This window comes from Drosophila gunungcola, chromosome 3R, assembly GCF_025200985.1.
Source record: "Drosophila gunungcola strain Sukarami chromosome 3R, Dgunungcola_SK_2, whole genome shotgun sequence".
NCBI classification, from domain to species: Eukaryota; Metazoa; Arthropoda; class Insecta; order Diptera; family Drosophilidae; genus Drosophila; species Drosophila gunungcola.
The window spans coordinates 2,688,209-2,715,522 of NC_069139.1; the positions used below are offsets into that span (position 1 = coordinate 2,688,209).

The 27,314-nt window shown below is 35.7% G+C and overlaps 1 protein-coding gene across 6 annotated transcripts in view; it reads left to right on the forward strand.

Moving 5' to 3' along the window:
* The first annotated feature begins 4,918 nt into the window (after positions 1-4,918).
* Positions 4,919-27,314, forward strand: part of LOC128258697 (uncharacterized) — a 102,278-nt gene continuing 79,882 nt past the window's right edge. For 4 of the 6 annotated variants that reach the window (XM_052990496.1, XM_052990521.1, XM_052990530.1 and 1 more), the window contains exons 1-2: positions 4,919-5,157; positions 8,264-8,734. In XM_052990496.1, the coding sequence (XP_052846456.1) occupies positions 8,628-8,734 (107 nt within the window). In that variant the 5' untranslated portion in view covers positions 4,919-5,157; positions 8,264-8,627. Of the gene's footprint in view, positions 5,158-7,181; positions 7,419-8,263; positions 8,735-27,314 lie in introns of those variants that run through there. The other 2 variants (XM_052990512.1, XM_052990505.1) reach the window with 2 other exon arrangements.

Genomic DNA, 27,314 nt, shown 5'->3' on the forward strand with positions numbered 1-27,314 from the left:
AATATAATTTGGATTACTTACTAGCTCTAAGATTAAAATAAAACTGTCAACAATTAAAACACAAATGAAAATAAATTTAAAATATTATTCAGCTTCCTTTGTTTAAAACAACAACTGCGTATGAGCCTTAAAAGCCAGGAATTCGACGATTGCCTCTCCTGAAAGGCTTGACCACCACGAAATCTGGACATACACGGGGACAGCTACACCTCAACCCATCCTCTGTCGGTTTGCTGACAATGTCCTTGTCGTCCTTGTTGTCCTGACTGACCTGAGCAAAACCGAGCTGAACTGTCGCTGCCATCGACGACAGGTGTGTATGATTTATGAGATTTACATATCAGTCCGCGCTGATGAAGCGCGTTGATGCGCCGACAACGGCGACAACGGAGATATAGACAAAAGTCGGGGCAAGGGGCAGCATGTTACCCGGCAGAAATAGGCTAAAATGAAATGCAAATTTGTGCACTGATTGATGATATTACGCTTGTTAAGGTCAACTCCCCACACTTTGCCAAAGTCCCCCAACTACTTTCCACTTCCTCCTCATATGGCAGATGAATTCCAAAGAGGTGGGATGAAAACTTCAGGCAAGTGTTGCATACTTTGGGGCTGCATGGAAAACATACTTTTTTCTGGTTTCGTTTCAGGCGAAAGTTTCAATTTTATTTTATTGCATTTAGAGTTTAATGAAGAAAGTTTTGGTAATCTCGGGAACTGCTTTTAATCTTTACGATATATTTTTGATGTTTAAAGAATTTATCTAAACGTATTGTTCTTATGAAATTCATTGTTATTTTATAATTTAATATTATTAATTAATAACTAAGACTTATTTTTAAGATGATATAATTTTATTCAATGAATTGGGTTTAACAAGGATTAGGAGTTTTATTGGCTTTAAGCTGACATCATAAAAATTAACAGTTTTGTTCTCTATAAACTGTATAACAAAAATCAAGCCTTGTTAAAAAAGTTTTTGTTCAAGAAGATATAATATTATTAAACGAATTATGACATATTTTTGGTTTTATTGGCTTCAAGCTTAGATCATAAAACAACCCGTTTGTTTAAAAAATTATAAACAAAAATTAAGCAATCTAAATATATGAATTTGTGGTCGATTAATTGTTTAATACCGGTTTTATTTAGTTTTAATATCTTTACAAATCGTTAAATTCGGTCATGGCAGATGATGGAGATCAGCAACATATGTATATAACTCTTAATCATGACTTTAAGCTGTGTAAATAAAATTAAGGAACAAATTCGAATATAATCGGATTATTTGGAAAAGTTTTTGGGAAACATGCGAGTATCCTCTAACGAACAATCAGTTGGAACCAAACTCCTGTGTAGGAGGTACATACAGTAGTATATCCCTTCATTATGCCTCTTTCCCACGAATGCAAACGTGCTCATTAACCAGACGTGGCAGGCCTGGCAGACGACAGCATATCGCCCGACCTACTCCCTCCTTCCAAATAACACACAATTCGTCCACCCAAAATCCCCCATCGCCCCACTTAAATCTGCAGAAAATCAGCGGCAGGCAACATGTGTTCCTGATATTTTTATGACATTGGATACATGCAGTCTGGGCCTCAGTCTCTCTTGGTGGCAAAAGCAGCCTAAGCTGCCTCAGCCTAATTGTTATGCGCACAATTCGCAACAGCACTGTGATTTGCAGACCTACACACTCGTGTAAGAACATATAGGACCATATAGTAGTACCAAAGACCATGGCAGAGTCATAAAATTTTCATCTACAAGTAGTTTTAACGACCCAAATTGGACTTAAGGGCTTGCCAAGGACATTAATCTCTGTGAGGAATCAAGAAAGGACACTTTCTTACTAAAATTTGCTTACGTACGAATCCTTGTATGACTAAGCACTATAATGGAGAGTGGAAAATATGTTTTTAGTTATAAACAATTCCATGACATGTTATGGTTAATGGGAAAATTGTATTTTGCAATTCTGATTATGGAAGAAGGATAACTATGATCCAAAAGCAACTACTGGGTTCTTAAAATTTAAGACAGTTTTTTAAATATTTGGCATTTATTAATTTATGAGTTGGAATCAACATTTTTTTTTAAATTTAATAACATAACATAATTTATAATTTTTCTCTGAGAAGCATATATATCTTCTATAAAACATTTAATCTTGGAAACCCTAACAGACACTAATAAATGGCTATTTAATTTTATGGCTGTTTCATTAATAGGTCAATAACCAGTGTTGCCCCAACTTGGCCATTGCTGGTTAACACCCAACCGTCCCTTAACCCCACCGTGGCCCACGTAGTCGATTTCACTCCTTTCGGCTGATCAATAAAATGCGAACTAAATCAATTAGCCGCTGGCGGAGGACTGGGAAACTTCTTGGCACTTTCATGAACTTCTGGTCGGTAATTAAAATCCACCCACAATACCAATCTGTAGTGGAACAGATTTCACTAATTACTTTTATGACCCAAATTTGCTGAATGCGCAGTTTGCTATAAATTCTTACCTTGAACAGTAATAAACCCGGCGAACATCAGTTGCAGACTAAATATTGCCATCAATGGCTGCTCTTCGATCTGCTTTTGCTAAAAGTACCCTGCATTTCTTATGGCGCTTATGAACAAGTCTGGAAGTAAACTTCAATGAAGCTAGAAGAAGGAGAATTTATTAAAACAACTGAAAAAGTTTGTATTATACGTTATTATTATATGTTCTTTAAAAATTACAAATTTAAATCCAACATCAAACATTAAGAGGTTGTAGATAAATTATATTTGGAAATATTTGGAGGACAATAGTTGATCAATATCCTATTTATTTATTTTTTCTTATTTATCATGGAACCAATTATGTGCAAAATGATAAATGATAAAATTACTAATTCAACTATCCTATTAATCTTTTGTTACTTTTTGTCGTGGAGCCGATATATATGTATATATTTCAAAAGTAATATTTGACCAGCTTAATAAGTTTTTAATAATATTTAGTACAGATTTAGTTTTTCTATTCATCTAAATTTTGGTAATTTTCAAGGAACCAATTTTTTGTATTATTTTTTAGTAAAATGTGAAAAAAAGATTGGTATCTCTTAGTCGGGAAACTCGATAAGTGTCTTTTCCCAGATCCTTTTCTTATTATTCGTTTCACTCACTTCTCCCGCAATTTCCGAACTAATCGAAGACGCTTGCTGGTTGAATTTATTGCTGTTGCTGCTGCTGCTGTCGAGGCGTGGCAGGGGGCGGCTAAGATACAGACGGAGGGGGAGGAGGAGGGTGGCGTGGCATGGGGAACAACTGCTCCTTTGACCTGTCTGCCTCAGTCGCTGTTTGTAGCTATTGTTATATATTTCTCCTTCTTTATCGCCTGAAGCTCAGCAAACAAGTTTCTTGTGTCCCGACAAAAAAAAGGAACCAACAAAAAATTTACCAAACAAAATAAAGGAACAAATCATTACAGAAAAAAACTCTTTTCGCCGTCAGCTGCTCGACTGCAGGAAACAGTTGCGCTTGTTGCGCGTTTTGTTGTAAGTTATAAAGAAATAAAATAAAACGAAAATTACATAAAAATGTTGCTTAGGAATGAGTCTGCCTTTGATGTTGTTAGGCCGCCTAATAAGCCGTTGAAGTTATTGTTTTAATTTTTTTCAGTTTTGGGAGCGCCAAGCCTCCAGACACGGCATGCGATTTTGCAAAATAAATTAATTTGTGTAAAATTCGTTACTTAATAAAATTAATTAAAAAATTTTTAAATTGACAGAAAGGAGTATATTAAATCAATTAAATATTAGTCATGAAATAAATGTTATTTTTAACAAATTTATATAAAACACAATAAAAATGGACTGCAATTATATAAAACTCCACTTAATTTAATATAAAAACATTTTAGTTGAATATTGTTTTTTTATGTTTACTTAGATTTTGAATTTAAAGTTTTTGATTTTAAGTTGTTTATTTTTGATTGGAATGTATACCTTTGGTTTTAGAATTTTTTTAAACTGTTAGTTTTTTAAAATTGTTGTCTCTTAATTATCTCTAAAATACCATAAAAATACCAAAGAAATACCAGAAGATGCTCATTTTTATCCACACCACAAGAAGAAATAACAAGAAGCAGAAGTTAAACCAAAAACAACAAGAAGCCGCAGCATTCAAGACCGGAAGTGAGCGAAGGCGTGTGAGCGAAAGGGACAATAATAGTAGCCCCAAAAGTTGTTGCTGTCTCCCCAAACGGCGTTTTTTGAGCGACTTCGCCGCAAAACAACAAATTCTCCCTATTTGTAATTCTCTCTCTCTCTCTCTCTCTTTCTCTTGGGGAGAGCGAGCAAACATTTCGCTTTGTTTTTATCGGTGTGAGAGGGTGGGGCGAGGGGCCCGTTTATGTTGTGGGTGGTTGTTGAGAGAAAAAGAAAGGGAGAGCGGCAAATGTTAACCGAGAGAGCAGATGGAGATTACCCTATATTTATAGAGTTTTCAGAGTGTCTTGTATTTAAGCTGATTTATAATAGATAATTGATAAAATATAAAGATAAAGTTTGTCAATTATAAGTCTTGAATTAAACCTACAAAAAAAAATTTAACAAGTTTAATACATAAAAAAAAAATTAACTATATGAAAAAAAATATTTTCTAAAACCCATTTATAATTTGTTGTTTTTGCCTTGTTTTTATTTTTAGACTATTATTTATTTATTTTTAATTTTTGTATCTTTTCATCGATGTTTCTCGATACCGGGTATCTTGGCGTCGGAAAACTCGACCACTTGTTTTATTTTATTATGCTTGCCGCAAACGTCAAATAGCCCAGAGAAAGAGAGAGATATAAAAGGCGAGAGGCGAACGAGAGAACTTTTTCGCTTGTGTTTTGTATCTGTATCTTTCGGTACGGCTCAGCAGTATCTTTCGGATTCAGTTGCTTGCGACCGTTACAACAGCCAGTTGATTCGAGCGATTCGAAGCGGACCGATTCGTGGTGTCGTCGTCGTTTTGTCGTTGATTTCCGTTTTGTGCATTCAGATAAAGCCAGGTCTTGACTTGACTTGATTCTCGACTGGGCCTTAAATCGAAACCGAAACCGAAGTTGGCTAATGGAAAATAGACAAACAAACAAAGCACGAATTTTGTTTGCCGCGCATTAAAAGTAATTTCACTAGAAAATATAAGAAAATCTTTTTCTGTGACATAGCATGACAGAAATTAATTAATTTTTAAACTGTTAAGCAAAATGAACAAAAACAGAGTGCATGCAAATTAATTAAAAATAAGATTCGAAATCTCAACATGCATGCAAAACCCATCACGCTTTATTTAAATCAATGACTTGAGCGACTGAATAAAATATGTATTTCATGGCTATTAAGATTATAAACAAAATTTATCATTAAATCTAATATCAACTTTCATGGTTTATTAACTAATGATATGTTTAGCTAATGAATCCTAATGCAAAAAGCGAATTTGACTAGCGATGACTAAGAAACCTCTAATCAAGAAAAGCTCGAGCTCAAAATAATAAAATAAGTATATAAATTAAATGTGTAATTAAAAAAAATAAAACAATGAACTTGCAGCTCGATAAGAAGTCCAGTAAATTGACTAAATAAGACATGTGTAATTAAATAAGTGCTCTGCTTATACAATATACTATTTAAATTGAACAAAAATTTTCAACATCATTCGCATCAAGTTCAATCTACATTTTTGCACTTGGGAATACAATATTACAAAAATAAAGCCGCATTACGAGCAGAACAAGTTTCAATATTGAAAGCGGAAAAAATCATTATCAAAGACAAGCTGTGGTTATTGTTTATTGTTATTGTTGTTGTTGTTGGTGACTAGCTCAGTTTTATCAATTACAATTTTGTGTTTCGGTTTTGTTTCCCAACGAGTTGTTTTCGATAAGAAAAAGAAGGCGACAAAACACTTGAAGGAAACCGAAAATTGTTAAGTTCGTAATTGGATATTATCAGGGGACGTGAGTTGGGTTTCCCTTAAAATAGTTATGATACTGTGTGTAAATATAGCCTAGAAATGCAAAGTAATCTGAATAAAATGAAGTTCCCTACATGAGAAAACTTAAAACTAAGAATTTCTTAACCTAAATCCAGAGTTTAAAACCCCGAGGAAACAAATACTCAAATGTGACAATTAAATTAATAAAGCTTAAACAAAAGATAAGATAACTTGACACTTCGCAATCGAAATAAATTTGATTTGTAAATTTCACATAAATCAAAGCGAAAAAGCTGGCAATCCTTCCCTTCAACTAAATTAAACAATTACTCTTTGTTTCTCGGCTTTAAGCAATCAAAATCAACAAAATGCGTCAGCTGCGAGCCGAGCTTTAAAAGAAATACGAGCTGAGCAAACAAAATAAGATAAACACAGAAAGTCAAGTACAGTCTTTGCTCCGATTTTGTAACCCGTTGAAATATATTGGGGTTTTCCACATGAAATTGCTTTCACAGAAAGTTCCATAAATTATAAAAAAAACATCAAACCTCAAGTACTTAGGGCGAAGTATTTATTAAACTTCGGCTAAACTTGTGTTTTAAATTTACATGCTCGCAAATATGTCACAAAGTCAATCAACTTTTTCGGTAAATAAGGAGCAAGCAGTTTCTCCAATTTTAAGTTTAAAGTAATTAACAAACAATAAGTTATACTTTGTAAATAACAATTGTTATGAATGTGCATCGGAGAAGTTTGCAGTTCCTAGAAATTTATTCTTATTCCTTAAATATTTTTACAGAAGATGTATTTTATATAAATATAATATAAAAGGTTTGCAAATTCTAGGTATATATTTTGATAGAGAAAAGAACTTATCCAGAATGGATTGTGGATGGTTTTCCACCAGCCAGGAACCACTGTGAATCGGGGAGAACAAAGCAAGCTATAAAGACGCTTGTCTACTGGCTACATGGATATATGCAACTATATAGGCCTATTGTCTGGGGAAACTGCATGGAACTGCACATCGGAAATGATTATGGGGAAGGGGGCGTAAAACATAGCATAGCGAAAGGGGGATACAAGAGAGGGGCGCAAGAGTGGTACGTCATTAACTGACTCAGCCGCATGTTGCATCCAATTTTTTTTTCTTTTTTTTAAGACTTTTCAAGTCCTGCAGGAGAGAAACAGAGAGCGAGAGAGCGGAAACGAACAACCCGGAGAGAGTGCGAGTGCTTCAGCGCAGCTTTGTTATTGTAGATGCGGCGAACACCGCTGAGCTCGCCTTAAACTTTTCCCAACTCATCCGTTATTCGAAAAAATTCGTTGTACGGAGCGGACGGATTGTCGAATTTCCTGGGTTTTTGTGAGTTCTTCTCATGTAATTTTATTCACGCGTCGTTTATTTGTGCATGTGTGCGGCACTACTTACTGGTGTGTGTGTATGTAAGTGACTCAACTTGAAGACATTTTTGTTTTTTTCAGGGACGCTTCTTAAGTTTTTTTTCTTTTCACGTTTTCGCATATTCTTTTGCGGCGAATTCAATGACGTCGCAGAAATTTTTTGTTGTGTCGTGAATTTATGTTGATGTATGCGTGTGCGTGTGTTTTTGTTCAAGCAAATCGGTTTAATTTATGAAAAATTAATACAAAAACCGGCACAGAACTACTAAAAAACTATGAGCGATTTTAATTAAAAGTCGTGTGTGAAATTTTATCAAACCGCAACGGCAAAAACAACAATATTTTATCACCATTTTGAGAGCGGTACGCACGTTTGTGAGTGCTGTTTGTATGTGTGTGCCGTCGTGTGTGTATGTGTCGAAAAAGCCGGCATTGGCAAAAGAGAACTCGGAATTCAGCATTGAAAAGCAAGAAGCAAAAGGCAAATGCCAAAAAACGAAAGTAAAAGCACAAATACAAAAACAAAGAAATGCCAAAGAAGACCAATGAATGATATAAAACTAAAAACAATATAATGTAAAATGAAAAAGCGCTTAAAACAATGCCTACAAGTGTATAAAGTAAGAAATTTGGTAATATCTTTTCTTAAATTAAAGATGAAACAGCAGTGTACTCCAACTTAATACATTTTGATGTAACAGTCGAAAAATATTTATTTTTATAAGATCCCAAAATTTATTGAAATTGACTTGAGTGACGAATTACCAAACTGGGATACCAAGGACATTCAAATACTTAAAACTGCTAACAATTTTAATAATTTATGTGTTTTTTAAATAACATAAATAGTTTACCTAAATCTTATTAAACTCAATTTTTTATTCCAGAAAATCTAAAACCTTGCCTTCTTGGTTGTTTTAAAAATGAGTATTACCTAAAACAAAACCAGAATTAAAAAGTGCGGTTATTAAATAAGACATCTTTAACAAAATAGTTAAAGAAAGTCATCTGAAAAGTGCAAGAAAAATTAAAATAAAACCCAGTAAAACAAAAGTTTTTCGTGCGAACGCCTTAAAGTGATTTCCTCAGCGTGTGTCTGCGGGATAAGCAAAAACCAGCAAAATTTACTGCTTTGGGAACTCCGATTTCAACATAAACACCAACACCGCCAGCACCATCAACCCCCCCAGCGGCAACAACACCCACCTCCAGATTCTGCACCACCAGCTCCACCCCCAAAACAGTGCGAGAATGCTGTTCGAGAATCCGGCGGTTGCGGCAAAGTTGCCCTTCCCGTACAACGTGCCTCCGCCTCTGCAAGCGGCGGCGGCAGCAGCAGCGGCTGTCCCAAATCTAAGGTGAGTTTTCCATTTTTCTTTACACTCCGGCAAAAATTATTAAGGAAATAATTTTTAAAATATTTTAAAAATTCTTTAAACGATCGAATTACAATTATTTTGTTTACAGCAACCAGTTTAACATCACTTAATTAGTAGCTACAACTTCAAGAGCATTATCGAAACTTTAATCAAAACAATTCGTGTCTTACTTATTCGAAATTCTGTCTTACAACAGCTCTCTCTAAAAGAAAATATCCCCAGCAACAGATTTGTATAATCAAAATTGTATAGGGAATTTATTTAAAATAAAAAACAAATCTTATACATATTATTATTAATTATTGAACCAGCTTATTAGATTGCTGTAGAAAATCCAAAATAGATTTTTAGAAAAATATTTTCCACGAGTTATGTTCCATTACACCACTATAAACATTTAACATCTTATGCATTTAACGAAAATGTTCCTTAAATACATTAACTTAATATAAGACCTATTAAATTTCAAATAAAATGTTCTATGTGTAGCTAACCACCCACCGCCCCCTTAAAAATGTAAGAACTCTGCCAGTCTCAAGGCCATTAAAGGCGTTAATGCGCTTTGAGGTTTTTACTCTAGTTTTTTTCTCACAGCTTTCGCCCAACTTTTGCTTCAGTAGCATATTTATGAAAATTGTTTTGCTCTTTGCTTGTTTTTAAATTTTTCATCAGGCACTCAGCCTCAGTTTGAGTCGCGGGCAAATTTTCCAACCTATAATTTCACTAAGTTGCTGTTCGTATATTGCATTCATTTATTTTAGAAGATTGAGGGCGAGGTTTACGTCGTGAGTTGTTGTACTAATATTCATTTTGGCCGGCACTGGACAGGGGACTTTGAATAAATGGAGGATGTCTGAATAATAAAAATATTGCTTATCTATATTTTAGAAGTGCTTACAAAGCTTACTGTCCTTTTTTCCAAGATTCTTTAAATGAATACAGTTAATGAGTTGCCCTCCAGTTCAAAATATCCACAATTTTTTTCCGTTCTTAGTTGGTGTAAAGTATTTTTTCGTTAATTTTGTGAGACCGGTAATAAATGATTGTAGACTACGGAGGAATTGTTAATGCCCTTCCCTTGCCTTGAGTGATGTTCGTAATGAAACATTGTGTGCCACCAAAAGCGAGTGTAGAATGCTTTAAGGGGAACCTATGTGCCAGATGCGAAAAACAATATTCAAGTTTCGTCAACGTCATTGGGACTTGCTTTACTTTTGGTATAAAAAATCAATCGTCTGGCGCCAGGCAATTAGGAGCTTAAAGTTTTTGTTGTTCGCTTCCTCAATATTTGCCGTACCAATTATCATTTTGTTTATTATTTCATAATTATTTCTTCTGGCATGTGCCAAACTCTTTTGTTGGCTAATATTTGTAATAACTAAGCAAAAACATTTTTAATAAAATAGATTAAGACAAAATTTAGCCTTAACTCAATGTCTTAAAAAATTAATAAGAATATTTTATTCCTTAAAGAAAAAAAAAGTGTTTAGTATTTTTTTCAAGATCGAATTACTTGCAAAAAAAATAGTTATTTTTATCCGCGAAAAAAGCTTAAAAAAATGATGAAATTTAAAATTATCTCAATGACACTTGACGTGGAACAAAAACCTAAGCCAAAATTCGAAGAAAATAAACATAAGCGGGAGGGAAAAAAGCTCATCGATGGCCGAAGCATAGAATAAGCGTTGATTGGATTTAAAGTGACAGTAATAAATGACAACAAAGGCAAGTTTCATTTATAAATACTCGTTGGGATAAAATAAGCTGCCAGGAAAAAAGATAGAACTTGGCTAGCTGACTGAACTTGCACTAGATGAGATGAAAATCTGAAGGAGACGGCGGGAAGCCAAAAGAACGTGCTAAATAAACAGACATCGTCGCCACATTTTCGGTTTGACACACTGACAGGCGAAACAAATGGCAGCGGACCCGGGAAAACTAGAACTCGAGCTCCTCCACTTATCATATTCCTCGTTTTGCTTTTTCTCTGAGCAGGCAAATAGTTTTCTCCGTATTCAGTGCTCACTGTAATATGAGGCGTTGAAAAATATTCAAATTCTTGGCTCTCGTCCTCTCGTTCTTGTGGTTTAATTGTGCGTTAGCTTAACTGCATTTAGTGCAGGCGTAATTAGCCAAATTGTTAACTTAATTATTTTGGGCTTCTTACGCATAGTTGGCTGCGGAAATGGCTGTGAATAATAGACAGCAGGGGTCTGGCAGTGGGGTTCATCGCTATAAATCAGTGGAAGTAATCATTATGTTTGTAATTTGTTGTTAAATAAATTAGAATTTCACTCAAGAAAAGGAAACCATAAATGTTTTATATAATATTTATAAATAATTTGTTTTAACATTTGAAAATTGTATTACAATTTAATATTGGTTTTTCATATTTGTTCAGTTTCATAATGTCAATTGATATTCCTCATTTATCTATTCTACCACCTGACAATCAATCAGAAATGACAATTTAATACTTTCGGAACGCACTGTCGTTGACACTGAAGCTAAGCAACGCTCAAGTTCCGCCTTAATTAGTCAAGCCCCAAGTCGATCATTTTATTCGCTTTTTATGCAACAGACAGCCTGGTAAAAACGAATCAGACAGCAATTATATATATTTTATTTGCTGCACTCCTTGCATATTAATCGAGGCGACCCCCTCAAAGTTCCCTTGTAATTTGTATCTTTATCTCGAAATAAGCTGGCATACGTGGTCGGCAGGTGATTTGGACGACCTTCCTTCCCACTCAATATTATCGAGTTAAGTGCTCAGCTTGAGGTATCACAATTTAATGCCACACTTTTTTGAGTTGTAAAAGTAAAATGCCACATGAATTTGAAATTAAAAATCTCAATCTTTCGGGGAAGGCATGTGAGCATTGTTTCCCGCACCCCAATCCTTTCACGCTTTCTTCCCTCAATTTACCAGCGTTATTAAGATGTTTGCCTAAAAGACACTTTTCCTCATTTTTTTCTTACACTTTTTTTTTTTAGTTTTGCGCATTTGAAATACATTTTTCTTTTCTTTTCTGGTCTTGTTTTATTTTGTGCGCTCGCACTTTGCCAAGTTTTTACACTGCCGCCGAGTGATTATTCATAAGACTTCGCCGAGAGATTTGTGCCGGGGCGTTTGACTGACAGCTACAACGGCTGTTCTTATTAAGGTAGCAGCACCGCCACTGCCGAAAACTGCCATTGACGATAGTGGCACACCACCCACATAAGAGATTTATTTGACTGCGTATGCGAACAGCTCTCTTTGGATACTTACTTAAGCTGATTAAATCTGACGGGTTACTTTTGGCAGGGAATTTTCCAATTCGAGCTGCCTTGCGTTTTCTGTATAACATGTGTTTATATTACTTATGGTATTTAAAATGTTTCAATAAACTTTGCAACTAAAAAGGTTACGCTTTACAAAACTGTATTACTCCTTCAAGTCAACTTTTTATCTCTTAAAATAAATTCATGTACATAAATGGCGAGCATTTTTTCATTTGTCTTTTAAACATATCAGTAAAATCCCCATGAGCTTTGAGCAAGTTTTTTTTCCAAACCATTCTGCTAATTTCTCATTTTTTCTGGGTTTCTCCGAACGTGTCCAACAAAGTCATTATACGGCCATCGTAATTTATCTACCCACACGCACTGTTATAACTGTAAGTCTCGATTCAATTGTTCTCACATGTTCGCCTTTTAAATGGCCGCAAAAAATTGACCAGCCAGAAAACGGACAAATGGACAACTCATCTCTCATTTAGATTGAGCATGACAAGCCGAAATGAAAATAAGAATACATAGACAACGAAAAATGTGCGGGCAAAAGTTTCTGGGCAAAAAGCAGCTTAAAGTTCCTTGACTTATACGCCTTATATATTCGATTTCGGTTTTAGCAGAGAAAAAAATATATTCCATTAATTATAGCTTATAGTATATTTTCTAATCAGTGGAATTTCAGAATGACTTACTTTCAGAACAACATTATATTGATGTTAAAAGTTTATAGAATATTAAATTTTAGCAAATTTTTATTTTGGCTTATCAAAGATGAAAAATTTTTAAAAAATTGTTTTGAAGTGGCTCTACAAAAAAGTTTGCCCGCTTTTCAGTAATGTTTGATTCTGAAGTTAACTCGTTATAAAAGACATGTTGAAATGCTAAGTTTCTATTTTAACTTAGTTTTGATTGAGTTGCATACATATGTGCAACATGAAATGTTTAGAAGCATCGCTCGGATTTCATTTAAAACTGTTGAGTGAATTGAATGCATATATGATTTTTTCATGATTGTTTTGCTTTGCTACAGATAAAATTGTAAAAGTTGCAAAGTCGGCTTTTACTGTCAAGCTGCCTGCATGGAATTTTCCTCTATGCAGTCGGCAACTTTTGAGCATTTTTTACACCCCACCGACATTCCAGTTTTTCACGATGTGGGCGTATTTCAATTATTTGCACGAATTGCAAAGTGTAGGATGGGAAAAAGGGGTTTGGGTTCAAAACGCGTGTGCACAACTGAAAGCTGAAAGCTCTTAAACCGAATGGTGCGCAAATATTTTGCCCAAGATTAGAGATTCCGATATCTAGATAATGTGTGCCTTGCGTAGCTTTTCCATTTGAATGTTGAATCGCATAACGATGAATTCTTTGTTTTCGTTATCAACATATTAATGTCTGATGAGTTGCATGTGATTTGATTGAAATTCATTTGCCCTGAACAGTGAACACACGCAAAGAGTGAACTTCCCTTTGGCTTATTTATACCCTCATAAATCTTTCGAACTGCAAATTGAATTAAATCGGAAAGGAAAGTATACCTTTGTTTATTTAGCAAGAATTTGATTTGATTTTACTCAGCCTTTAAATCAAATGATATCATTAGGTGGCATGCGAATTTATTTATTTGTTTTGGTTTACATCCTTTGCAATTTACTCCGCAAGTACACATATATTTCTTGATTTATGCATCTCAAGTCCACACTCAATTTCTTTCCTACAAGTACAAATGCATCTGCAAGAGGTTTTTATGTAAATTCGTCTTATGTGTACGCAGCAGTCAGCTTATGTGCAAATTTGTACAAATATGTATTTCATGCATATGGGTGAATATATGTACATATGCACGCTGAACTGTATACATTTATGCGGAGGAAAACTCTTTCGTTTGTTTTTTGCCATACGAATGGGGAAAAATTGCATTTTCTCAAGTGCAGGGCCGCTTTAAATTATGCACAACCGAAGGGCGCCTTTCCCTTTGAAATGAAACATTTCAAAAAAATTCCAGGCATGAAATTCTCAAGATTTTTAGCACCGAGGAAAGAAAGACGGATCCAAGTGAAAACGAAATGAATTAAAATATGACATTAAAAAGAACGTTCTTCGAAGCCATAAAAATGAGAAATTTCAAGTGAGATGGAAACATTGTCGTTTTGGATTAATCTACAAAATGAAAGATACATGTTCTGATTCGATTATGTACGAAATTTTTTATTTATTGATCACAGAAGACATTTATAATTCCTTAAGATCAAATAGCATGGCTCACCTAATTTCACCTTACATTAATTTAAAAACACACTTACACCAGCGACTTGTCCTACATTTTCCTAATCAATTACAATCAATTTCCTTTTCCAATCGCCCTCTCAAAGATTTAATTTTATTTCCAACTGGGTCAATCTTACAACATTTTGCGGCCCGCGTGTCGCTGTCAATTTGTTAAATGTTTTTGAGGCATTTGTAAAACCGAATTTAGCGACAAGATATTTGCAATTTTTGTTTTGACTAGAGATGTTCCAAAGCGAATTGAACGGGAATTTTTATGTCTGAAATATTTTTATTTATGGTGTAAATTTTTGTTGTTTCTGGCCAGTATTTGTAAATTAATCATATTGTTAATAGCAAAAAGAGAGTGAAATTTCAGTAGCATTTCAAGCTTGCGATACAACTTTCCCATTAATGTGTCAATTGAAAATGTTACAGAGCAAGGAAATGAAATGAGCGGCGGGCAAATTGAATTGGGAGCCGTACAAATTGTAAAGCCCACGCCGAACTAAATAAAGCCATCGTTACCTACCACTACTCCCCGATTGTCTATCAATCTTCTGGACTTATACCCCCCGCATAACTCTCAAGAAACAAGTAATGAGCGTTTCATTAAGAGTATTTTTTTGTGTGGCCTTTTGTGTTGGCCTGGCTTGGTAGCTGGTAAATAAGTTTGGCCCATTGCGCATTTAGTTCATTAACCTCTCCAACTACAATTGTTGTAAATTTTTCGCTCGGGGAGTTCATTGTTGGGGCGCAAGAAAGCTGACTGGCTGACTAGCTGGCTGCCTGGCCGCAAGTTGGCCTAACAAAATGGTTATAAAAAGTACAAAATTGTTTGCTACCCATGGCCTGATATGCCAATTAAAGTGCGACCGAGTCGAGCTCTCGGCTCTCGGGTCTTGAGTCTTGAGTCTGTGGTGTGGGGGCGTGTGCTTTCCCTCGGTTGCGGAGCCTGGCTTTTTGTTAGCCTGGTTAGAGGTTACAGCGAACAATTACTTAAAATTAGCTGCCAGTAGCTGGGCAACGGCCATAAAAATCTTTCTGATAAAGCTCAAGTTTGGATAAAGTTTTTCCTGGGTGGTAACAAGTTTATCGCGTTGAATGCTGGCTCTCAACGGTCTTGTTAAGGCAAACTATATTGTAATTAAATACGCCATACTTTGCTTGATATTATTATCAAGTTTTTGTTCGTGGAAGCTAAAGCATGTTATATAAAAATACTGTTCAGATTTCAATCAAAAAATTTAAATTCAGCTTTCAATTTAAGAAGATAGAACATTAAATTCAGAAATGCGTTATTTTTTTCATATCTACACGTCTTATTAAATCTAAGGGCTGCTCAAAAAGTTGTTGCAAAATTTTAATGACATTCACAGGCAATTTGCACCTAAAAGGCACATCCCCCGACCGTCAAAAGATACACCCCATAGTATTTCCTGCAACCCATTTGAATGGTAACTGTGACAAAACAATTCGAAATAATTAATGTCAAGAGCAAGCGCGCACACCAAACCATTCAGATATGCACGAGTATATATCAGTTTGATGTATGTGCTTTGACAGTATCTGATTATTGGCATGCGTATCTATCAGTTACATTTGTGCGCACAAATATATTTCAAGTTTATACATATATATGCACGCTGCCCAGATACGTACGGATAAATTGATATATATATATATATATGTATATATATATTTATCATAAGTCGCAGCGGGTTCGACGGCTGCTGTTGCTGCTTTCTGGCTGACTTGAAGAATTTATATTATCGATAGGTTATAAATTGAAGACAATGAAATCAATTGATTGGCATTTCTGAGACGACTGGATGGGGGCCATTATTATGGCATCTGGGTGTGCTTCGTTAGGCATTTGCTGCAATACTTTGACCCCGTTTGTGTACGGACTCGAATGCATTGGGCTTGGATTCTAGACGCTCGTAGGAGAAAACCTATAATTACGCTTTAAATATCTCAATTTTCAAGACCGGTTATTGGAGGCCCTATCTTTACGTATGTATTCCACCTTTGCGGTTGACACAGAAAGTGTGTAGAAATCTATTCTATTTATTTTGCCTCTTTATCGATCGTTGTACATTATTTATGATGCATATTTAAATTGCAAATTTTTTGGCAACATAGTTTTCCATTTCTTATTCAGTTTATTGGTGCCAATGCGATTTGTCACCTACACCTTCTGGTACATATATTTGGCTTTCGTTTTGTTTGGATCTCTGTTTTGGCTTTCGCGTTGATCGTACTAAAAGCTGTGCAAAATGTTTTTGCAATGGCCACAAATTTTATGGCAATTTATTTTGTCATAAAACGTATATAGTTTTTGTAAATAACCTTTTTTCTATATACACCTATTGCTTGAAGGCTGCTGCGCCCAGAAATCTAATTTTTTGCTCTTTGATGCTAGCCGACCGAGTGCAATTATTTTGATGATGATAAATTTCATTTCAGTTTTGTTCGCTTTCGATTTGGGACTTGTCATTGACGGGGGAAGAAAAATGTATGTTGAAATGGATCAAGATGGATAAAAATTTGATTTGTTGGTTGCAGCTAAAAGAAATATATATCTAAAAAATATTTTCTTAAAGTTATCTTAATACAACCTACTCGTTATTAACAGTAAAGTTATCGGTCTATAATTTAACTCTAGCCATGACAGAAAATCATTAAACAAAATACAAACTATCTATGACAATAAAAACATTTTCAGATAGAATTCGGCAAACCAGAAGTTGACTTTTCTTCTCATTTTTTAGGCCACACAAAAGAGTTAACTTGGCATGTCAAATGCAATGAACTCGACCCGACCGCCAGCGAATTGAGCCGCATTCTTCCCCATTTCATAGATAATTTGTAAGTAAATATCACGAACCCAATGGCGGAGAGTGTCCATTGTCATACCACCAGAACTATCAAAGACGAACTCAATTTCGCTTGGGCAAACAAATATGCAGACCTAATCGGAAAGGCAAGCCACTTGCCATTGTGCAGAATTTTTGCACAATTTGAGTATCTAAACAGCCGTAAAATTGTGAAACATGCGATGGCCAAAAGCCACACGAATGCCAGATCTTGTAAGCCAACGAACAGCCAAGTATGGGAAATGTATCTGTGAGAGGGATCAACTTTTGCCCGGCCGCTTGTCGTGTCGATTTGCATGACAGTTGAAAAATATTCCGTTCGCTTTCCACCTTTTTGCGGTTGATGCCTGTCTTTATGGGAGAATTCTCAGATAATTATGTCTGGAAAATACCGAGAAAATACTAAGAAAATGGTTTCATCGGAGAGTTGGAAAGACATCTCAAATCAGTTCAAATTATTTGCATTTCGAAGTATAAATTTCCTGCTGCGCAGAAAAGTTTTTATGCTAAGCTAAACCTTTTATGTTTATCTATTTAATGATTACCCTTTAGATCTCACATAATAAAGTGCAAATACGTTCATCATCGTCGAAAGTTGAAAGAAAATAATTACTTTACTTTACTTTAACTTTGACATTCCTGCGAAACTTTCATGCAGCTCATGCTGAGAAAATCACAGCTCAGCCAAATTATCTTGTCACAGCCGGCATACATCATATGTTTATCTTTTTTTGTATATATATTTTTCTGGCGACCGGATGCATAAATAAGTGACAAACCCGGGGCTGTTGCTAGTGGTTTATTCGAGCTTTGTTTTTGCAGAGTTTCCGCCACCAGTTTAAGAAAAAGAAATACGTGCAGAGTTGTCTGCTTATCAGCATAGTGATGTTTATTTTAAGGCTTTGGGTTTTCTTTAACGTTTTTATGCAAATTCAATAGAGTTCGGCATTGAAAATGTCTATGGGAAATTTTCAAATTTATATTTTGTAAGACACAAAAACTTATACTAGTTCTCATTTGGAAACATAGAACCACAACGCGGTTAATTTAAAATCCTTAAAGAAATGTCAATTTTATTAAATCGCAAACCAATTAATCTATGGAAATCCTCACATCTTTAGCTTGAATTAAAAAATATTATTTTCTGCCAAATCATTAAGTTGACTTTATAAATGATAGAAAGCCAATCGAAAGACACTTTGAACATCCATCAAACCCAAAGAATATTCAACAACTTGCCATAAAATCGAATCTTTTGCGGCTCCGTGGGAAATCCATCGAGTCACTTAACCATGGTCTAATCATAATTGAAATCTTCTTTTCGGGCATTATGCAATAGCCACCACTCAACTGTGTCAGCTACAGATACAGATACCTAAGAGCTTAAAAATAGAAGAAATCTGAAATCTGGTTAGCAAATCTCCGCCCTCCCCTGATCCATTAAACCGAATAATTTAGAATGAGTAGAGCAGAGAAAACCAGTTTTCAGTGCTAGGCAGTAGCGTTTCCCTTCGAAATCGAAACACACGCTTGAAAAATGAATGAAAAAAATCGAAAACAAAGAACTTGGTCTTAAGCAAAATCAGACCCAGACTGAACGCTTTACTTGGCATTGTTTTTTTTTTTTCGTTTTCCGTCTCTACGGATTGTGTCTTATTTGTTTCGCCTGAACGGATTTGGATTTATGAGAGCTGCAGGCCTCTCACACAAACGAGTGCGAAATACATTTTATTGCATAGCTTGCCCCATTGGCAAAACGAAATAAATATTGCCTAAAATCAAACTTGTAAAATGGCGCGATGGCTAACGGACAACTGGCCAATAGATGTCAATTGGCAATGGCTAATGCTAAATGCAATTAGTTCGGGTCCAATTCAGAATTGACAGGCCTTTGAATTTGAATGCTTTGCAGCAGGTGCTGGAATTTTGTGTGTGTAAAATAAATCTATTTATAATGAATCCTACATATGTTCTTCAGTTTAACATTATTTGTCTTGAGTGCAATGCATCTCATACACTCTCTACTATGTTTAAATTTGATTGAAACCAATTAAACTGTTTATCCCCAAAGCACTCTACTTGCAACAGCCGACAATGGGTTTCACTTTCACATAATTGCCACATAATTTTAGCCTCGTGTTGAGATAGACGGCAAATAACTTGTTTTTGATGTCCGAGGACCAGGCTTTTCATGTGAAAGTGAAAAGTTTGCTGTAATGGACTTAAATGCATTACTTGGTTAGTACAGCCTAGTTGCTTTTCTAATTGAAAGAAAAAAATAAGGTAAATGAAAATGATTTTAAAAAGTTATCGTAAATTAAGGGATAAATATATTAGGGCATTTAATTTTTATTTTGAAACTGATGGGCATAAATCCTCAACTAGTTAAAACGCAAAACTCCTTATTTAATAATTGTTCTGGAGTCTTCCATACCAAACTGTGCATCTCAAAGGTCCATGATCCCATTTCGAAATGTAAAACTTCATTGCGGGAACGGAAAACCTTTTCAGGCAGTCGTAGATTCAACTCAAGTTTTATTTATTTGTTTAATTTCCGACCAGCTCACTTCTTTCTGCGGAAGAGATTAATGTTACCCAGTGGTAATCAAAATTTTATGCCTCGACGGCGATAGGAGTTGGGGACTAAAGACTAATACTGAGACTGAGAATGTGATCCCCGTCTGCATCTGTAAACAATTCCATGATTGACCAGTCAACGACCTTCTGCTGGTTGGTCAGTTGGAAAGCAATGACAACCATCCGGTGGGCTTCTAGCTTTAATTATCTGGAGCCTGGAATGGGAGCTTCCCATTACCATTTCATTAACATACATATTAAACTTCCCCAATTCCACCCAGCTCCCCATTGCGTGTGTATTGAAATGAAAACACGTGTTGCGGCCATAAACAAAGAAATTGGTAAATGGCAAACGAGAAAACAAAACAAAGCAGCAGCCAGAGCTGCAGAAAAACAAAAAAAAAAATTGCCAAAAAACTCGGCCTAGCGTGAAAAACACACAAGCACTCGAAAACACACGTACACAAAGGGGCTCCAAAAGTGGGCAATGCCTGTTTGCTTTTGTATTTTCGGTGTGGCTCCTTCCGCCAAGTCAAATCCCATTTTCTGTTGGTTTTTAATACGTTTTTACGTTTGTGAGGGGGTTCTTTAGATTGGTAGCAAGAGAAAAATGTGTTTCGACGAAATATATTGCTTTTGAAGTTGGTTAGGATAGTTGCCTATAATTATGACTCAATTTCTTTAAAATTTAAATTGCAGCTAAAAGAAGAAAAATTTTATGTGCCTGAAAAGGAAATAAGAAAACTAGAATGAAAGCTATATTATAAATTGTATTATAATTATATAAAGCATATTATAAAAGTATTATACTTATATGAGCAGTTTTCACTAAAAAGCATCTGTTAATATTGTAAACAATGCATTTTCATGAAACCGATTAAAATTGAAAATCTAACGCTTAAAAAGTGACGACAATTGCAGTGCTCCAAGGCCTTATAATAGTTTTAATTAAACATTCAAGTGAAAAACCATATCTTAAAAAAATTTTCTCCATATACCGGTAGTGTAGGTAATTCTGGTTGCTAAGATATAAGAATATATTTTTGTTAAAATTTGTCGGAATTTTTTAAAAGCGTTAAAAAAACCCGTTTTCCATTTCCATTTACCCTAAGTTAAATTAAATCCTTTTTTATTAAAACCTTTATGTATTATTCCGCCATTTTTGGTATCTGTGTGCGTTGACGGTATAAAAAATCGTTTTCGATCGAAATTACGAGTCGTCGTTGTCGGTTTTTCGAGCTTTGACAATTTCCGACATATCGACAGCTGCATCCCGATTCAACACTCCTCATCGATATCACACTATTCATCCACACACCACCATTTCTCACCCCCTTTTATTGAGTGTGAAAAAAATTTAATCCGCCGATTGCGTGTGGTGATCTAACAAAAAACTAAACGCCATGGAAAATGGATAAAATGTAAAAAGAGTGAAAATCCGTTGTAGCTTATAAGAGACTGCTGGCCCCAACTGACCCCGAACACCGAACACCGAACACCGCACCCCTTCACTTCTTAACCCTCTTTTTCAGCAAGCCATTGCACAGAAAAAATTAATTAGTTTTCAACAAGTTTGTTAATTAATACAACATATTTCACATTATTTCAAACTATTTGAGTTAAATAAGTTTTTTAAGTGTATGAGCAGGCGGCCAGCTGTGTTGATTTTCAATTTCAGCACGACTGGGCGATGGAGGCGTGGTGCCGCCCCCTTTTCGCATTGATTGCGTTACAATTTCAGGTTTCTGGTTTCAGCTTTTGCTGCCAGTCTACTTCTACTTTTTACTTATTTTATTTTTTATTTTTTTGTATTTGTTACCGCTGAGACTTTTTTTGCTTTGTTTTTGTTTTACCGGCTGTGCCACAAAACGTGTCCGCTGCTGTTGTTGTTGCTGGCTGTCTGCCACAGCGTTGGAGTTGATCTCTATCTGTATCTCCGGTCGCTGGTTCAGACTTTATTTACGATTTTACAGTATGGCTTTTTCAAGGGAAGGGTATTTTATACCCTAATTTTCTTTCTTTAGTTTATTTGGTGGTCTGTATAAACAGTGTAAATATAAATGCTTTATCCCACAAAATAATATGTTTTAGCTTAGCTTAATTTTAATAATTGCAACCATGTTGTAATAAGCCTGTAGTTTAAATATTTACATTGTGCAATCAAGCCATTAGTATCTATACTAAGTTTAGTTAAATATATTTATAGTCTGTTCTGGTCTGTGCACAATATTATCTTCTGTTATAAAAAGTCCCTTGAGGCGTTTCTGACTTAAGGAAACATCACTGTACTAGGTGGGCAACTTGAATTGTTGGCCTGGCTTGGCTTTTAGGTCTCTGTTTTTCTGTTGGCCACGACTCAACCGGTTTCCGTCTCTCTCGGGCCTCAGCTCTCCATTTCGTTTCGTTTTCATTTCGATTTACGAGCGCAAAATTAAAATCCAAATGAGTGGAGCAGCGAACTGCCCTGGTTGTTATTGTTTCTTGGCCTGGCATTAAAGTCGGAGATCTTGAAACGTGGTCGGGGCTTTGGTGCCCCGGGTCAAAACTCTTCCTGCGTTTGCCGAATCATGAAAAGTACCAGGGCATCTGGCCAGGGTATCGGATCGAATCGAATCTAAGCATTACAACTCTGGGGCAGTCGCAAACGCGTTCAATTGAGTCTGCATGCAGAGTTATATAAATGGAGGCTGCCCGTAAATGGCCGGGGTTTATTATCATTATTGTTATTGCTGCCGTTTGCGTTGTCTTTATTTGGTGGCAAAAATAATGTCGCATTAAATAAATTATTTCACATCGTTGGGTTTTTCGATGTATACATATTCGCATACATAAAGTGACTTTCATTTCCTGCAAACCAAACAAAATAAGTGCAGTTGAATTTCAACTTTTTCCGTCCAGTGTGTGTGGGAGTTTAAAGAATTTGTTTATGGCTTAATAAACATTTATGGGATTGGAGTTTCTGGTTTTTACTTTTAAGTGATTCATTTGGAAATTTAATTTCACCAGCATTCGATTTATATTTATTTTACATAATTTTAAAGATATCGATTACAAATAGTTTGTGAAGAAATACCACATACCATTCTTACTAAATATATATAGAATATTGTTGATTCGTGGTATCTTTGATAACCTTCGTGATTGTTGGTTAAGCCTCTTTTAAAACCACTTAAAGAAACTATTTGGCACACCCGCACTTATAAGCCAACTCACAAAAAAATCCCACAAAATGCTGATATAAAAACAATGTCAACCTTCGGTTTAAAACAATTTACTACTAAAAGTACTAAAATCAACGAAAATCAACATGTTGGTTGCTCTTTTTCGGCTTTCAATTCATCATATCAAAAAAGCAAAACCCAAATCTGTTGATAATGCTCATGTTGCTTGCTTTTGTCTGTGGTTTTTCGCTTTGGTTGTTTCTCTTCTAGTTTTGTAAAATATAAACAAATAGGTTTGTGTTGTATTTGTCTTGTATTTTATTTTAGTTGCTTTGTTAAGCTAGTCGTTTTGATGCATCATTGCTCAGTTTTGGGGAAAGGTCAATTGTGTCAAAAATCGTTGCCATGTTATTTAGTTTTGGCTGTGTTTTCGTGTGAAATATTTGTCGAGTTTAGATGCAAAACGATTATGTGTAATTATGTTTTAATGGTTTAATTAGCAGAATTTATGGCCAATCTAATTGGATTGTGTTTTAGTGGGCTAACGTTGGTCTGTCACTGCATCCATTGATGTAATAATTAATAAACGAAATGGATTCGAGTGGAAAACTCACAAATCGTGACGTGACAGAAATGAACCTCACCAAAAAAAGGGGCAGAAAAAAGAGCAACTCGACTGCTATTTTTGCACACACCTCCGAATCTCCGCGCCATCGACTTTTCCCACGCAAGCAAACAAACAAAAAGGGAAAACCTGCTTTCGACAGGCGACATGAAAATTGATTTCCACCAACGAAAGCCGCCAGGGCTGCTGTTGTAAAAAAGGAAGTTTTTGGCGTGGACCTTGGTGGCGTATGAGTAATATCCGAGAATGAAAGTAAATTTCTCAGTTCTCAGTACTCAGTCGCACACAAAATCAATATCAAAATCGGTCTAAGCTGCAGCTTTGGCGAGAAGGTTACATACATTTTCCATCCATATGCAAATCATTGACGTAATATACAGAGCAAAATGTTTCCCTCTCCGATTTTCTTCACCCCTTTTCCTTTTTAGCCTTTTGGCCACCATTAGCCAACCGCAACGAGGCCAATCTCACCTGAGATTGCCATGAAATTCTGTTGCTAAAGTCAAATTAGGAAAGCCACAACGACAGCGGGAAAAGAAGAGCGAAAGAACAAATCTGTGCCAGCAAACTGAAAAATTATGAGGCACACTGGGACACTGGGGCTGGGCATCAAATTAAAAACAGACGCATTTTGGCCCATAATTTCGTGCATAACACAAAATCAATTACAATTTTAATTAAATATGCAAAGCCAAAACCCCCGTCCCAGAAAAAGCCGGAGAAAGGAGCGCAGAATGGAGAGCGGAACTCAATCAGGCAAAATGTCCCCCAGGCAGGTGACGTCTTTTCATAATGTCCTGCCACGGCCACGCCCACCAGAACAATCAGCCGCCCACTTGGCTCGCTTGCTTGCGAAATTCCCCCAGGAAGGCAAAAGGGTAAGGCAGGCTTTTAAATATGAATGGCATTTTGGATAAACCAACGAAAATTGAATGCTCTTTAAAATGTTTGCTTTAAGAGAGACTTTCGGTTGGCGATTGTTTTGTTTTGTTTTCAAAGCATTTAAATGAATAATATCATTTGTATATTAAGCCCAGAAATCAGCTACTGATGTTGATCTGTCTTAATACATCCGATTTTCCCTTGAATTCATGTTTAGTTTAAATGTAATGTTTTAATAAAATTTAAATGAATTACATTCCCACAAATCATTTATTAGCTCAGAAATAAGCTACATATGTTGATCTTAATACATCCGATTCCCCCTTGAATTTATGCTTAATTTAAATAAATGGTTTGAGAAGCATGTAAATGAATAACAATATAATATTATTTGCTTATTAAAATCAGTAATCAGATACATATGGTTAATCTGCCTTAATATATTTCCAACAATGAAAATAACATTTATGTTCAGTTAAATTAAGCAAAGAAAAAGTCTTTTCTGGCCCGCATCGTAAAATTTATTCCAGCAAAACTCCCCGGCTGCATTTAGGCAGGTCATTTAAAATATAAAAAATTAATTACTCTTGCAGGCATGAGACACAAAATTCTTAATTAGATTGTCCCAAAGCGAGCTGCCAGTTTGGAAGCAAGCAAGGCAGTGCAGGTTTGACAGATTTAAGAGCAGCAGCGAATCAATTACCATTTGCAAACTCAAACTCTTGGACAGTTGGACACTTGGCCTAATCCTGTCCAGCAGGACCGGCGCAAAGTAGCCGCATCTGCATCTGCAGTTTTGCATCTTTCATGCCCCGAAACCAAGCCAAATGGAAATGCGGTGAGCTGGCCATCTGGCATCTGATCAATTGGTCAATTTTCATTTGCATATCATTTGGAATTGGTATTGGTGGCCAAGAATGTTGCAAAACTCTTCCAAATGTACAGTTTTGGCATTTTGGCAGCTGACGTAATGGGCACACAACGGCAGAAGCAGGAATTGCCAACCAAAAAGGTTTATTTTGGGGTAACGAATTGTGTAAGGATAGCTGCAGTGTTCAGTTAGTTAATTAGCAAAGTGCGTGGCACTCTTGAAAACCTTACCTAATACCTTTGAAAGCCTTTAATTAATTACATTTATATTCTCTGTCTTTGCAGGTATGTTTCACATAAATCAAAAGCGAATGCGAACTTTCGATTAAGGTCACATTACGTATACGAAGTGTTGCGGCAACGAGTATTCAGATTTGTATTTTAATTCATTCCCTTCTCACATCTGTTTTATGTTTAATTTTGATTCACACCAAATTTGTTCACACCAAATTTGTTCAAAAATTTAAAGAAAATAATTTATTTTTCCATGACTAAAGGGCATTTTAACCTTTTCTAAATTGCTTATTTATATTTGAGAGCATTTTCTCCTCATTCGTTGCATTACATTACTTGAACCTCTCAAAATGAGTTATGGCCAACCTTAAGTCAAACATTTAACTTTGTCAAACCCAAGCATAAATATAAAAACAGCGTTTTTTTCTCGTTTAAAATGATATATGGTTGTGGCTGTGTTTTGGGTCTCTTGGTTTTTATCAGCCATTAATGATCGCCGGAGGAGCGTGATGAGTCGCCGAGGCGGGTTAACACCTCCGACGGTTTGTCAGTTGTCTGATATTTTCCAGTTATTATTTTTTATTTATTTTTGTTGTTTCGAGCGGAGACATTAAGGCGTCGGCGGCCATCAGCTGTCAACAGCTTTTGGCTGCTGTCTGCGTAAATATTTGCCAGCTGCGTAATTGCAGCCGAAACTACGAGGCGGAAAAAAAAGAGGCGAAAACATATTTTGCCAGTCGTCCCATTCGAGATGGATAGTCAAATAAAGTAGAGCCCTAATGAGTGGCATTGTGTGGGCTTTGACACTCTTCACAAAGGTCAGTTTGCTTTTTTTCCCAAACAAAAACGTCAGAATTGATAATTCCTTCTTATATACTTTCTAAAATTGGTTGCAGCAATTGCGTTGGCTGCTTTCGCTCCAAGGTTTCCACCAAGTTTTCTTATTAACAAGCAAGTTTATTATTTTCTACATGGAACATCTGTCTGACCGGCGACAAGTTCCACGCTTTTTGGCGGGGCAACCACTTGAAACCTTGGAAACTTCTAGCTCTTTGCCATTCATGTAATGAGAAACGCTTTAGAAGTAAAACAAAATCTTTTCCCAAGTTGCAGTCAGGATAAAACTAAAACTTGAATAAATGTGAAGGTTAGGGAAGGGTGTAAGAGTATCATATTTTTCAGACTTCAAAAATATAGTTACACTAATCAAAACTTTCTCAAACTAGGCGTGAATTATTTAGATATCAAGAATTAAAAAACTTAGGGTATATAATCCCTCTTAAACGCTTTAAATATATTTCAAATCCCCGACAGTTTTAAAAAAATATACATTTTTATATTTACTCCACCACCAAAGAAAATATACTTCTTCTACCAGCAATAAAACTTAAACCATTACATTTATTACTAACGTGATCATTAGAATATTTGATTAACCATTTTACTAACTACCTTTAACATTTTCATGGAGATTTTCGATCGCTCAGTTAGATCGAAAATATTTCCCACGCCGTGGTCTAAAGTCATATCTTGGCAGCATCTTTTGTAGCCACTAGAGTAGGACTTTTAAACCGCAAACAGCAGCAACTCTCGAGTGGCCCAAAGTCGGGGCCTTTGAGTGGCTTTTGGCGCAGTTTAGATGGCCTAAGGCAAGGCACTGCGGGCCAAGTAGAGAACACGCCTACAAGGCCCTCAAATGGCTGGCAATTTCTCATTGTTACAGCGAGAGAGTTTGAAATGGATTTTCTTTTTATTTCCCCACTTAGACCCCGTCTAAGTTCTTTTTA